General features: G+C 43.2%; 1 protein-coding gene across 1 annotated transcript in view; it reads left to right on the top strand.

Annotated features, from left to right (window-relative positions):
• The first annotated feature begins 839 nt into the window (after window positions 1-839).
• Window positions 840-12,584, top strand: part of PRR14L (proline rich 14 like) — a 70,579-nt gene continuing 58,834 nt past the window's right edge. The window contains exons 1-2 of the mRNA XM_049788913.1: window positions 840-1,499; window positions 12,382-12,454. Of these exons, the coding sequence (XP_049644870.1) occupies window positions 1,029-1,499; window positions 12,382-12,454 (544 nt within the window). The 5' untranslated portion in view covers window positions 840-1,028. The remainder of the gene's footprint in view (window positions 1,500-12,381; window positions 12,455-12,584) is intronic.

Below are 12,584 nucleotides of genomic sequence, written 5' to 3'. Positions count from 1 at the left end.
TGCTCAGGGGTTACTCCTGGCTATCTGTTAAGAAATAGCTCCTGGCAGACAGTGGGGGGGGGGGGCATATGGGACACCGGGGTTTGAACCAACCACTTTAGGTCCTGGGTCAGCTGCTTGCAAGGCAAACACTGCTGTGCTATCTCTCCAGCCCTGGAGAATTCTTTCTGAGGAAAGTCAGGTTGATGACTTTCAGAGTACCTCAGTATATATTCATTCATCAGCTATTTAACACCTAGTGTGTGTTAAACCCTATTCTAGACACTGAGGATATATACAGCAAACAAAACACATAAAGAAAAGAAAATTTGTGTTTAGGCCTAAACACCAGTAAATAAAAACTGTTAGTGCCTTTAACTTTGCATCAGGTCTGTCTTTGAATTCTTAGATCTTGTTCTTATCCACATTTTAGCCCTCCTGATTTAAATTGAGAATCATTGAGTGTTTGGGTCATACTCAGCAGTGCTTGGGGATGGGTATTTTGGGGCAGAAAAGCAAACCAATGTCTTCTGATGCAAAGCATTTAAATTTTCCCTCCTCCCCAAGACATGTCTATTAAGGTATTTTTCTTCCAATTCTGTTAATTAAGGAGAAAAATTTTGGGGAAACTTCTCCCAGACTGTGCTCAGGAAACCTGGGGCCCACTCCTGGATATACTCGGGCCAACGATATGAGCCTCTCTCTGGGGTGTTGTGCCTTGCAAAGCAGTGTTGCTTAGGCCTACAGTGCTTGGGGGACCACAGGGCTACACCTGTCAAAGAACCATGCCATATTGGGGTCTCTACATGCAAGACTTACACTCTAGTCTTTTGAGCTAGCTCCCTGGAATCCTAAGAACTGTTTAATACTAGGTAATGCTGGTATTTTACATATTAAATGCCAAATTTAAGCTTCTTGTTAGCCACCCTGAGCTGAGGCAGCTTTCTTTCAACCCTGTAAGCTGTTAAACTTTTATCCCTTCCTTTGATTTGTGTCAGGGTGAACCGTTTGATGTAAAAGACTTGACTCCATAATCTGCATCTGCTCTAATGCTGTCATCTGGAGTGGAGACTCAGCCAGTTCCACTTGATTCCTCCATGTCTACCGTGGTACAGGAATTATACTCTGAACACCCAGTAAGTGTCTCCAAGGAGCTTCATGCTGACCATGAGCCAAGTGTGATTCCAGATGTAAAACCTGGAGACTCAAGCTCTCTTGTAAGTCAGAGTAGGGCAGTGCCCTCGGAGCTGCAGAGGACTTCTGCAGAAAGCTGTGAAGAAACCTTTGTGACCTTGGATCATGGGACTGAGCCTGGGCATTGTGGGCAGGTGGACTCCACAGCACAAGGTTCTTTGGCTTCTGGGATCTTGGATAGGGAAGAGCAAAACATGACCCTGGCGCTAAAGGTCTTCAGAGATGAAGGGGACCAGGAGGAAGTTTTAAGAGAGTCCTGTGAGAGAGCAAAGGAAGACCCCTGCCAACATTCCACAGCTGCTGAAGAGAAGATCAGCCCAGGTCAGGTAAGACAGTGAGACTGATTCAGATGACTTGGGTGTGAATGCCAGCTTCACATAAGAGAATTCAGATATTGACAGATTGCTTATTTATTCTGGAAATAGTTGAGAGTCTCAACTATTTCCAATGTTGAGTTTCAGAGATTAACTGTTTCTCATGATCTCTTGAAACATCAGACAGAAATTATTCCTTGAAGTACTTGTGGACTATAGGGGATGCTGGGATCGAACCTAATTCAGCCATATGCAAGCTAAGCTACCTATCCTGAGTTGCCCTGCACTGCTCTTGCCTGAGAGCCACATCCTTTTATCCTGTCGTCCCACATTTGTCCTACAGACCAGTCCACATCTCAGCAGTTTTTTTTTTTATTAATTTTTTTATTTTGAATTATGAGAACAAAAGATGCAAAGAAAGAGGACAAGGTAAAGTTACAGTGGAAGGACAATCAGCCATAACATAATTCTCAGAAGAAGTCCCCTTGCTGATATCTTAACTTTGAACTTTCAGCCAAAGAGCGTTAAGATAAATAAAACAGAATCTATGTACAATTACTTTGTCCCTCAAGTCCCCAAAATGTAGCACATTATAATATTTCTTAACAGCACACAAGGCAATATAAAGCCATAAAACTTACGTAACTCCTTAAACATTAGAGGCATAGTATATTTTACATTTCCATGTACATGCATATTAGCTTAGGTTAACCTCAATTTTTTTGTTTGTTTGTTTGTTTTTGGGCCACACCTGGCGTTGCTCAGGGGTTACTCCTGGCTGTCTGCTCAGAAATAGCTCCTGGCAGGCACGGGGGACCATATGGGACAGGAGGATTCGAACCAGCCACCTTTGGTCCTGGATCGGCTGCTTGCAAGGCAAACACCGCTGTGCTATCTCTCCGGGCCCAGGTTAACCTCAAATTTTAAGTGGGTGCATTTAACTTCAAAATTTTTTTTTTTTGTTTGTTTTTGTTTTTGGGTCACACCTGGCGGTGCTCAGGGGTTACTCCTGGCTGTCTGCTCAGAAATAGCTCCTGGCAGGCACGGGGGACCATATGGGACACCGGGATTCGAACCAACCACCTTTGGTCCTGGATCGGCTGCTTGCAAGGCAAACACCGCTGTGCTATCTCTCCGGGCCCTTAACTTCAAATTTTAAGTGGGTGCATTTTAAGGATTAGAGTCAAAGCACAGTAAAAACGGTGTTAGAGTGGCAATTGTTGTTTGCATAGGCCCACCAAAATATGAGAGGCATGGAAAGGAATAACCTTGGCCTAAATACAAAGAGATCCTACCCCTGAAGTTTCCTGGCATAAGACCAACTCTAGGCTTCAGGCAAGTTATTGTCTGATCCAAGATATTGTCCATAGTGCCAACACACTTTTCACACAGTCTCTGTTGTTGGTATCATGTTTCTGTATTAAAGATTCTGGAATCTGCATATCCTAAATTGAAGTCATGATGTGGAGTGTCTTCTCGTTTCACCTCACCATGAAAGGGCAATGCAGGAAGCCCTGTCCTGCAAGCAGGTCGTTGTTAAGTCTTCTCAGTGTTAAGGGAAGTTTCTTTTCAGCAGGACGATGTCTGAGCAGTGGTAGGGTCTTCCGTGGTAGAGGATTGCTTCCAGGTGATGTTATAGACAAACCTCACAATTAAGGGGCAATACAGCAAGCCCCGTCCAGTAAGCAGGTCATTGTTTTTGTTAAGTCTTCTTAGTGTTAAGGGAAGTCTTTTTTGAGTAGATCGATGTCAGAGCAGCTGTAGGGTCTTCCCTGGTAGAGGAATGCCTCCAGGTGATGTTATATACAACCTTGGATGTTTTGTAGATGTCTTCTCTAGATCAGGGGTGAATGGAGAATGCCCGTTCTTCTGAGGCCTGTACCAGGTCTTTATGTCAATGTTCAGGGTGTAAGGTCTCATTGCACTACAAGATTTGTGTGTTCCCATCTCTATTAGAAAGAACTTATTGGTATGTATAGTATTTTCCCATTTTAGTGTGCCTAAGCAAACAAGAAATAAAGCCACGTGGTGCTATCAGATATATGGGGGCGTAAGATATTTCCAACAATCTCAGCAGTTTTTACCAAGGTGGAAGACCAATGGGTTTCATTTTTTCCACCACCTGCACACCAGCACCAATCCGGAATCCAGTGTTGCCAGCTGGTGGTTGCAGTGGTTCAAGACCACTGTTCTTCCGGATAAGTTCACATTTCCCAAGCTTGTCCTTACCTTTATGGGTAAAGAATCTTTATTTAATTTTTAGTGGATCAGAGATATTACTCAAAGGATTTAGGTTAACCTGCTTCATGAAAATTGAAATAGAAATCAAAAGGCCTTTTTTTATTTTAAAAATTATTATTGTTATTTATTTATTTATTTATTTATTTATTTATTTATTTATTTTGGTTTTTGGGCCACACCCAATGGTGCTCAGGGGTTACTCCTGGCTGTCTGCTCAGAAATAGCTCCTGGCAGGCATGGGGACCATATGGGACACCGGGATTCGAACCAACCACCTTTGGTCCTGGATCGGCTGCTTGCAAGGCAAACACTTTTGCTGTGTTATCTCTCCGGGCCCAAAAATTATTTTATTTTTTAAAACTTTATTTATTGATTGATTAATTGATCAGTTTTTGGGCCACACCCAGTGGCATTCAGGGGTCATTCCTGGCTCTGCACTCAGTAATAGGCCTGGCAGGCTGGGGGCCCATATGGAATGCTGGGAATCGAATCGGGTTCCTCCTAGATTGACAGCATCAAGGGGGACCATATTGGATGCTGGGATTTGAGCCACTGTCAGTCCTGGGTTGGCTACTTGCAAGGCAAACACCCTACTGCTGTGCTATCTCTGGCCCCTCATGTCTTTTTTAAATTTATTTATTTATTTACTGTGGGTTTTTTTGTTGTTGTTGTTTATTTTGGGGACACACCTGGTGGTACTCGGGTTACTCCTGGCTCTGCACTCAGAAATCGCTCCTGGCAGTCTTGGGGACCATGTGGGAAGCTGGGGAATGAACCCTGTCTGTCCCTACTGTGTGCAAGGCAAGCATCCTACCACTGTGCTATTGCTCCAGCCCCTGTTTTATTTTACTGAAATGATTGTGATTTACAAAATCCTTCATAGTTGGATTTTAGACATACAATGAATCAGTGCTAACCCTACCACCAGTTCAACCTCTACCACCCCTACCTCCCACCCCCTGCCTGCCATTTTAAGTTTAGATTGTTAAAAGTTTGGGTTTCTTCTTATTCTTCTTCTTTTTTGAGGGGGGGCACATCCGGTGATGCTCAGGGGTTATTCCTGGCTATGTGCTCAGAAATTGCTCCTGGCTTGGAGAACCATATGGGACGCCAGGGATCAAACCTCTGTCTGTTCTAGGTCAACAGCGTGCAAGGCAAACACCCTACTGCTGCACAACCACTCCGGCCCCAAATTTGGGTTTCTTGATTCTATTGTCGTTGACTCTGGCTTGGATAGCCCTTATCTCCACCAATGTACCACTTGACCACTTGACCTCTAGCTCCCATCCTTTTTCTTCTTCTATTTTTTTGTTTTGTTTTGTTTTGTTTTGTTTTTTGGGTCACACCCGGCAGCGCTCAGGGGTTACTCCTGACTCCATGCTCAGAAATCACTCCTGGCAGGCTCTGGGGACCATATGAGATGCTGGGACTTGAACCAGTGACCTTCTGCATGAAAGGCACACGCCTTACCTCCATGCTATCTCTCTGGCCCCTTTTCTTCTTTTTTTTTTTTTAATTCATCTTAATTTTATAGAAAAATGCAGAAATATGAGGTAATACAAAGTAATTTGTGTCCCAAGGTTCTATGAAAAAGGTGGGATCCCCTATCTAAAATATAAATTAGAATAATAGTTAGGTAAGGGTAACTGATGGTTAACTATGCTTACAAAAAAAAACACTATGCTTACCATGAACACAAATTCTTGGCTATATATCGTCTTATTTTTTATTTTTATTTATTTTTTTTGTTTTTTGGGTCCTACCCGGCAGCGCTCAGGGTTTACTCCTGGCTCTATGCTCAGAAATCACTCCTTGCAGGCTTGGGGGACCATATGGGATGCCAGGATTCGAACCACTGTCTTTCTGCATGCAAGGCAAATGCCTTACCTCCATGCTATCTCTCCAGCCCTGGCTATATATCCTCTTGATACTATTACAATTACTCTTGGCAGACTCGAGATCAAACCCAGGTCTTCCACATGCAAGGCAAATGCCCTGTCCACCATACCACCTGTCTCCCATATTCGCTTCTGCCCTGTTTGTTTTTTTTGCGGGGGAGGCACACCCAGCTGTGCTCTAGGGTTATTCCTGGTTGCTTAGGAATCACTCCTACAGGCTCAGGGGACTATATGGTTTGCCAGGGATCAAACCTGTGTTGGCAGCGGTGTTTGCCTTGCGAGCAGTCTATCCAGGACCTAAGGTGGTTGGTTCGAATCCTGGTGTCCCATATGGTCCCCCGTGCCTGCCAGGAGCTATTTCTGAACAGATAGCCAGGAGTAACCCCTGAGCACTGCCGGGTGTGGCCCAAAAAACCAAAAAACAACAACAACAACAAAAACCTGTGTTGGCTGAGTACAAGGCAAGCATCTTACCTGCTGTGCTCTCATCCCCACAATTTTTTCCCAATTTTTTTTGGGGGGGGGGGTGTTTGGGTCACACCCGGTGGCGTTCAGGGGTACTCCTAGCTCTGTGTACAGGAGTCGCCCTTGGCAGGCTCCAGGAACCATATGGGATGCCAGGATTTAATCGGGGTGGTTTCCAGCTTGGCTGTGTGCAAGGCAAACACCCTACTGCCTTGCTATTGCTCTGGCCCCCATAATTTGTTTTTAAATGTTGGTCTTTTGTTGATTTTCTTTTTTATTGTGGCAAGATACACATAAGATAAAGTTTTTATTTTATTTGATCCAAGAAGTAGCTGGGTTTCTAGTAGTGATGAGGGGACCTTACCTGGGCCTCCCCATGTTTGCTTATGCTCAGCCTTTTAAGCTATTTGGCCCCAGATATACCATTTTGATCAAATGAGCTACTCAGTGGTATTGAGTTCATTTATGTTGCATAACTTCCACCGCCACCAATCTGTTGAATCTTTTGTCTTCCCAAACTGACACTTTTTTTTGGGGGGCACACCCAGTGGTGGTCAGGAATTACTCCTGGCTCTGCACTCAGAAATCGCTCCTGGCAGGCTTGGGGGACCATATGGGATGCTGGGATTTGAACCACTGACATGGAAGGCAAACGCCTTACCTCCATGCTATCTCTCCAGCCCCTAAGCCTAATATTCTAATCATGCAATGTTAACATCAACAAAAATGTTCACGGTTTGGGGCAATAGTACAGTGAGTAGTGCACTTGCCCTGCACCTGACCAACCCAGATTGTATTCCTGGCACCTGAGCACTGCCATGAGTGATTCCTGAATGCAGCCTGAGTATAGAGCCAAGAGTAATCATCTAAGCACTGCTAAGTGTGATCCCAGTCTCCTCTCCCTCAATAAAAAGGTTCAGTGAGTAAAACATCAGTTTCTTGCTTTATGATTGTGTGAGATGGCATAAAAGCTTGGAAGTGATCATTTTATGTTTTGATTATGACATGTGTTCATTCTATCATTAAGGGGAACAGAAGGCAAGAAAGGAACGCAATAATTTAAGAACAGGAATGGTGGAAAGGGACAGCTGCAGGAGACAGACTGAATGGTGAAAGAATGTATTCATCGTGGAACTCCAGACTTGTGGGAGAAAGGTTGAAAATCGGTGCATGCTTCTAAATCAAGATGAGGGAAAATTTTATTTTATCAAATATGATAGGAAAAATAGCTGTGTTTCATCCCACAAAATGTTTTCTAAATTGAAATTTTACACTATGGATTTTTTGTTTGTTTGTTTATTTCTCGTGGTACTTACATGTAAATTGTAGGGTAGTTAAAGTTTTTCTGTATTTTTCTTCCCCAAACAGTGGTCCATCTCACAGTGGTCCATCTGCCTGGTCAAATGCGTTGTAAAAGAGTTGGTGCCAGGGTACAATACTTGATTTATACTCATCAGAAACAGGAAGAGTTCTGTACTGCTGTTAGTTATAGTGTATGATGGCTCATTGTGCAGTTTTGGACAGAGGTTCCTTTGAAAATATCTAGATGAGACGTCAATAAGGGAGTAAGTATAGTAGCTGTTGCGTTGGCTGACTACTTGAAGCTATTGGAGAAACTTGTTTGTTTTGGTGGGACATTTCTGTTTGTTTTTGTTTTTGGATTTAGTGTCACTTTTTATTGGTGCTGTGATTTGAATCTGGGGTTTCTGCATACTAAGCATACTTTCAGCTTGGCCCAGATGTATGTTTGTATTTTTTAATTCTTAAATTTTAGTTTATTTATTTTGGGTTTTTGGGCCATACTCTAGCGATGCAATGCTTGTGGCTTATACCTGGCTCTGAGATCAGGGATCCTGGCAGGACTCAGCAGACCATAGGTGGTGCCAGGGATCAAATCCAAGTCAGCCATGTGCAAATCAAGCAAACTGTTTACTATGCTCTATCTTTCACCCCAGATTTTGTGATCTTAGGGAAATGTGTCACAGTATGAAGGAACTCACTTAAAAGAAAATCTTATTGGAACAAATTTATTTCCATTCTTGATGGTCGTTAGTTATTTTCCAGGTTAAGCATTTGCCTTGTATGTGTGAGATCTTGGGGTTAAGTCCTTGGTTCTACCTGTGGGAACTCTCCCATGTGCTGCCCCACAACAATGTTTTGCTTGTTTGTTTTAGACTATGCCAAGCAATGCTTAGGGATATTCCCAGCTCAGGGGATCTTGCAGTGCCAAGGATTGAACCTCCTCCAAGCAAAGCATATATAAAAAGATTTTATTTAATGTCAATTGTGTCTCTCAGAACATTTTTTCCCTCTTCTCTCAAGTATGTGATCTGATAGTATGTTTCAGTGGTGGTATGGCTGCCCTAGATATGATGATCCCTGACATGACTGGGCCACAGGGACAGTCCAGCCAGTAGGCCATTTGCTTAGCACGCAGTTAGCCCAGGTTCAGTTCCCAGTACCCCCTATGTCCCTCAAGCCCACTACTACTACCCAAGGAGTAGTTTCTGAGAGCAGAGCCAATATTAACCTCTGAGCATACAAATGCCCCCACCCAAAGGGAAGGAAGGAGAGTGAAAAGAGAGAGCGAGAGAGAACCATGGTAAACAGTGTTGAGATTTCAGATGGAACTGTTTTTTTAATCAGTTCTCTTAGATAATTCATTGTAGATGGTTGACTCAACCAGCTCACTGCTCAGTGCTTTATTTAAAGTCACCAGTTGTTTCTGTGAACTGAGAGAGCTAAGTGGAGGAAAATTTCCTTTTCAGCTCCCTAAGAATGATGTACAGCTGTTCTTTCTAGACACAAAAAGCTCTATCTAGAGATATGAGAGCTCATTTCATTTTATGAGTATTCTTGAGCATGAACATAATCACTGCTATTTCTACAAATGTCAGGAAGTGGAGGTACTTTGTTTACTCTATATCTTGACCTTGTCATTATATGCTCTAGTGTTCAGGAAGTCCCATCCATTGATGGGCCATCAATGAGCCTTTCCTTCTTCATTTTTCTCTGCTTCTAACTCTGGAAGATCAAGTGAGATTATGATTATAAGCAGGGCTCAAGGCTCAGAGTTCCATCATGCCCTGAGGAGCTTATAAAAGCTGTAGAGTCTGATGTATTTATTTTCCTATCTTTTTCCTTGTTCCAGCCTAACCTTATAGAAGAAATCAGAGATTGTACCTTTTCCAGAACATGCAATTTTCAATGGGAAATAAGACTAGACATGAATAGTAAGAATTTTTAGGGCTTTCCTAAAGTCTGCCAAAATTTAGGAAATTTATTAAAACTTGATTGTGCTTTTTCCCTATTCTGCGCTCAGCGTCCTATACTAGGAGAGCTCCCACTGTGTCTGGAGATTGTCACTGTGGTGATTGATGGGTGTTTGGGAGGCACAGTTCAGGTTTCTCACCTAAACCAGTCTCACACACATTTTCTCTTCAGCTCAGTCAATTCCCAAATACCCATGGACCTAAAAGCCTTGCCTCCTCTCCTTTTTCAGTGGCTCCTACACCCATTTCTTTCTTCTTTTTTTTTTTATTTGCTTCGTTTTTGGGCCACACCCGGTGACATTTGGGTGTTACTCCTGGCTAAACTCTCAGAAATTGCTCCTGGCTCAGGCGACCATATGGGATGCAGGGGATTGAACACAGATCCCTCCTGTGCAAGGCAAGCACCCTACCACTGCGCTATTGCAGTGGAAGGTTTATCTTTTTTTCTTCTTCTTCTTTTTTTTTTTTTTTTTTTTTGGTTTTTGGGCCACACCCGGCAGTGCTCAGGGGTTACTCCTGGCTGTCTGCTCAGAAATAGCTCCTGGCAGGCACAGGGGCCATATGGGACACTGGGATTGGAACCGACCACCTTTGGTCCTGGATCGGCTGCTTGCAAGGCAAACACCGCTGTGCTATCTCTCCGGGCCCAAGGTTTTTCTTCTTTAAGGGATGTTTTTTTTGTTTTTTTTTTTTTAGTTTCTAGCTTATGTTTCACCCTTTCCAACGTAAATGTGAATGGCTAGTGCAGTTGTTGCCTTAGCGTTCTGTCACTGAATTTTGGTACCTCCAACTAAGTGCCTCTCCATGAAGCAGCAGATGGGCAGAACTAGAATATCAGCACCCCCTCTGGAAGCTAGAGCTTCCCTTCAGTTTCACTGAGAATAAGGAAGGCTGGAGGGTATAGTGGTTAGGACACTTGTCTTGTCTGTGACCAACTTTTTTTTTTTTTTTTTCTTTTTTTGGTTTTTGGGCCATACCCGGTGGTGCTCAGGGGTTACTCCTGGCTGTTTGCTCAGAAATAGCTCCTGACAGGCACGGGGGGGGGGGGGGGGGGGAACGGACCATATGGGACACCGGGATTCAAACCAACCACCTTTGGTCCTGGATTGGCTGCTTGCAAGGCAAACACCGCTGTGCTATCTCTCCGGGCCCCCAACTTGTTATCTAATGTGACATCCCATATTGTTGTGCCTAACTCCTCCAGGAGTGATTTCCTAAGTGCAGAGCCGAGTTGCCCAAAGTCTAATGAATAATAGGACATTCTGCCTATTCTGCTCTGACAGTGTATCTTGTTGGGTATTTATTATGTGTGAGATCTATCTGAGGTTGGGGTAGAGCTCTTAACTCCTCCTCGGTCCATTATGTTTTGCATCAGTACTCTGCTTTTAATACAGTATACATATGAAAGAAAAAGAAGGGGCTGGAGAGATAGCACAGCGGTGTTTGCCTTGCAAGCAGCCGATCCAGGACCTAAGGTGGTTGGTTCGAATCCCGGCGTCCCATATGGTCCCCCGTGCCTGCCAGGAGCTATTTCTGAGCAGATAGCGAGGAGAAACCCCTGAGAACCGCCAGTTGTGGCCCAAAAACCAAAAGGAAAAAGAAAAAATGAAAGAAAAAGTGGAAGGGTCCTATACCCAGCTATGCTCAGGGCTTACTATGCTTAGGGATCCTGGCAGAGGTTTCACTTTCAAGTCCAGTTTCAAGTCAAGCAAGCACTTTACCTGCTGTACTATTTCTCCTGCCCCTACTTTTTAATATCCATTGATGATTCTTGCCAAAGATCATTTAAACTGAGAAGTTGTGAAAGGTTGTTTTTGGTTTTGGTTTGGTTTCGGGCCACAAGTGACAGTTCTGGAAGACCATGTGGTATAGGGTTGAGTCCCAGGCCTTAACTTATAGAATCTATGTATCAGCCCATTGAAAAGATCTCAGACCTCTTGTTTTCTTATGGATTGTAAAAGTTAATAACCATCAAGTCGTGGCGATGACTATACATCTATAGTTTTAGTTAAGTACTATGTCGGAATCTTGTATTTTCCAATTTTATTAATGTGACAAATTTTTCATCTTTGAGCAAGAGCACAAAGATGACCCCAAAAGAAGGAAAGCTTTGTGGAAGCAGCCATCTTTGGTTAGCAGTCTCTGATTATAAACTTGAAAGAACCTTTCTCTGGGTTGAGGATGGGATGGGTTCATGCTGCCTCAGTATGAACTTTCTGTCACTGTCCTGTCTCATTTTTATGGAAGAAACTGATTATCTTTGGGTTTGTTTTTTTTTTTCCCTCTGCTGTTGCTGCTGTCTGTGTGGCCATACTATACCCATAGTCCTCAGGAGCTACCCAGGCTTTGCTCAGAAATCAGATCTGAGAAATTCAGGAATCAAATTGGAGTTGGCTTTATGCAAGACAAATGCCTTACCCATATAGTGTCTTTCTGGACTCTGAACTGGTGGTCTTTCTTGGGTTCTCTCTTATCCCTTTCTTTGATGATGAAAGAGAAGATAAAAAAGAATCTTTTGGGGCCGGAGAGATAGCACGGGGGTAGGACATTTGCCTTGCATGCAGAAGGACGGTGGTGGTTTGAATCCCAGCATTCCATATGGTTCCCGAGCCTGCCAGGAGTGATTTTTGAGTGTAGAGCCAGGAGTAACCCCTGAGCTCTGCTGGATGTGTCCCAAAAACCCAAAACCAAAAAAAAAAAAAAATCTATTGCTTAGCATTTAGTTAGTTAATTTTTAGACCAGACCTGACAGTGCTCACTCCTGCCTCTGAGTTCAGGGATCAAATCGCGACTGACAGCTTATAAGGCAAGCACCCTGTCTGGTATGTCTTTGACCCCAAGGTGGTTTTTACTTAAATAATGTTTTCTCTATTCCCAGTTTTTGTGGGAATCTGCTAGCAGATTTCTGGGGATCATAATTTATCTCGAGGGAAAATGGGGCTTTTATGAATCAGGTATTTCTCCGTCCTGACTGACTGCTAGATACTCTGTTTTATTTTATTTTATTTTTAATTGCAGGAAGGCATCCTGATGCTGTCAAACAAAGAACATTTATGCATGGACCTCCCTGAAGATTGTCTAAGGAGTAAAGGTATTTGTTTTTCGTTCATAGCTTTCGTTTTGCATTGAATATTATAAATTTGCAATGGAAGTTATAAAGTGGATTGACCTGTAGAAACTTTCCATGAGTGTACTTCAAGACTCCTACTATTATCTAGAGT

This window comes from Suncus etruscus, chromosome 15 (assembly GCF_024139225.1).
Source record: "Suncus etruscus isolate mSunEtr1 chromosome 15, mSunEtr1.pri.cur, whole genome shotgun sequence".
NCBI lineage: Eukaryota > Metazoa > Chordata > Mammalia > Eulipotyphla > Soricidae > Suncus > Suncus etruscus.
The sequence above is the reverse complement of the archived record's forward strand: the minus strand, read 5'-3'. Positions and strand labels throughout refer to the sequence as shown.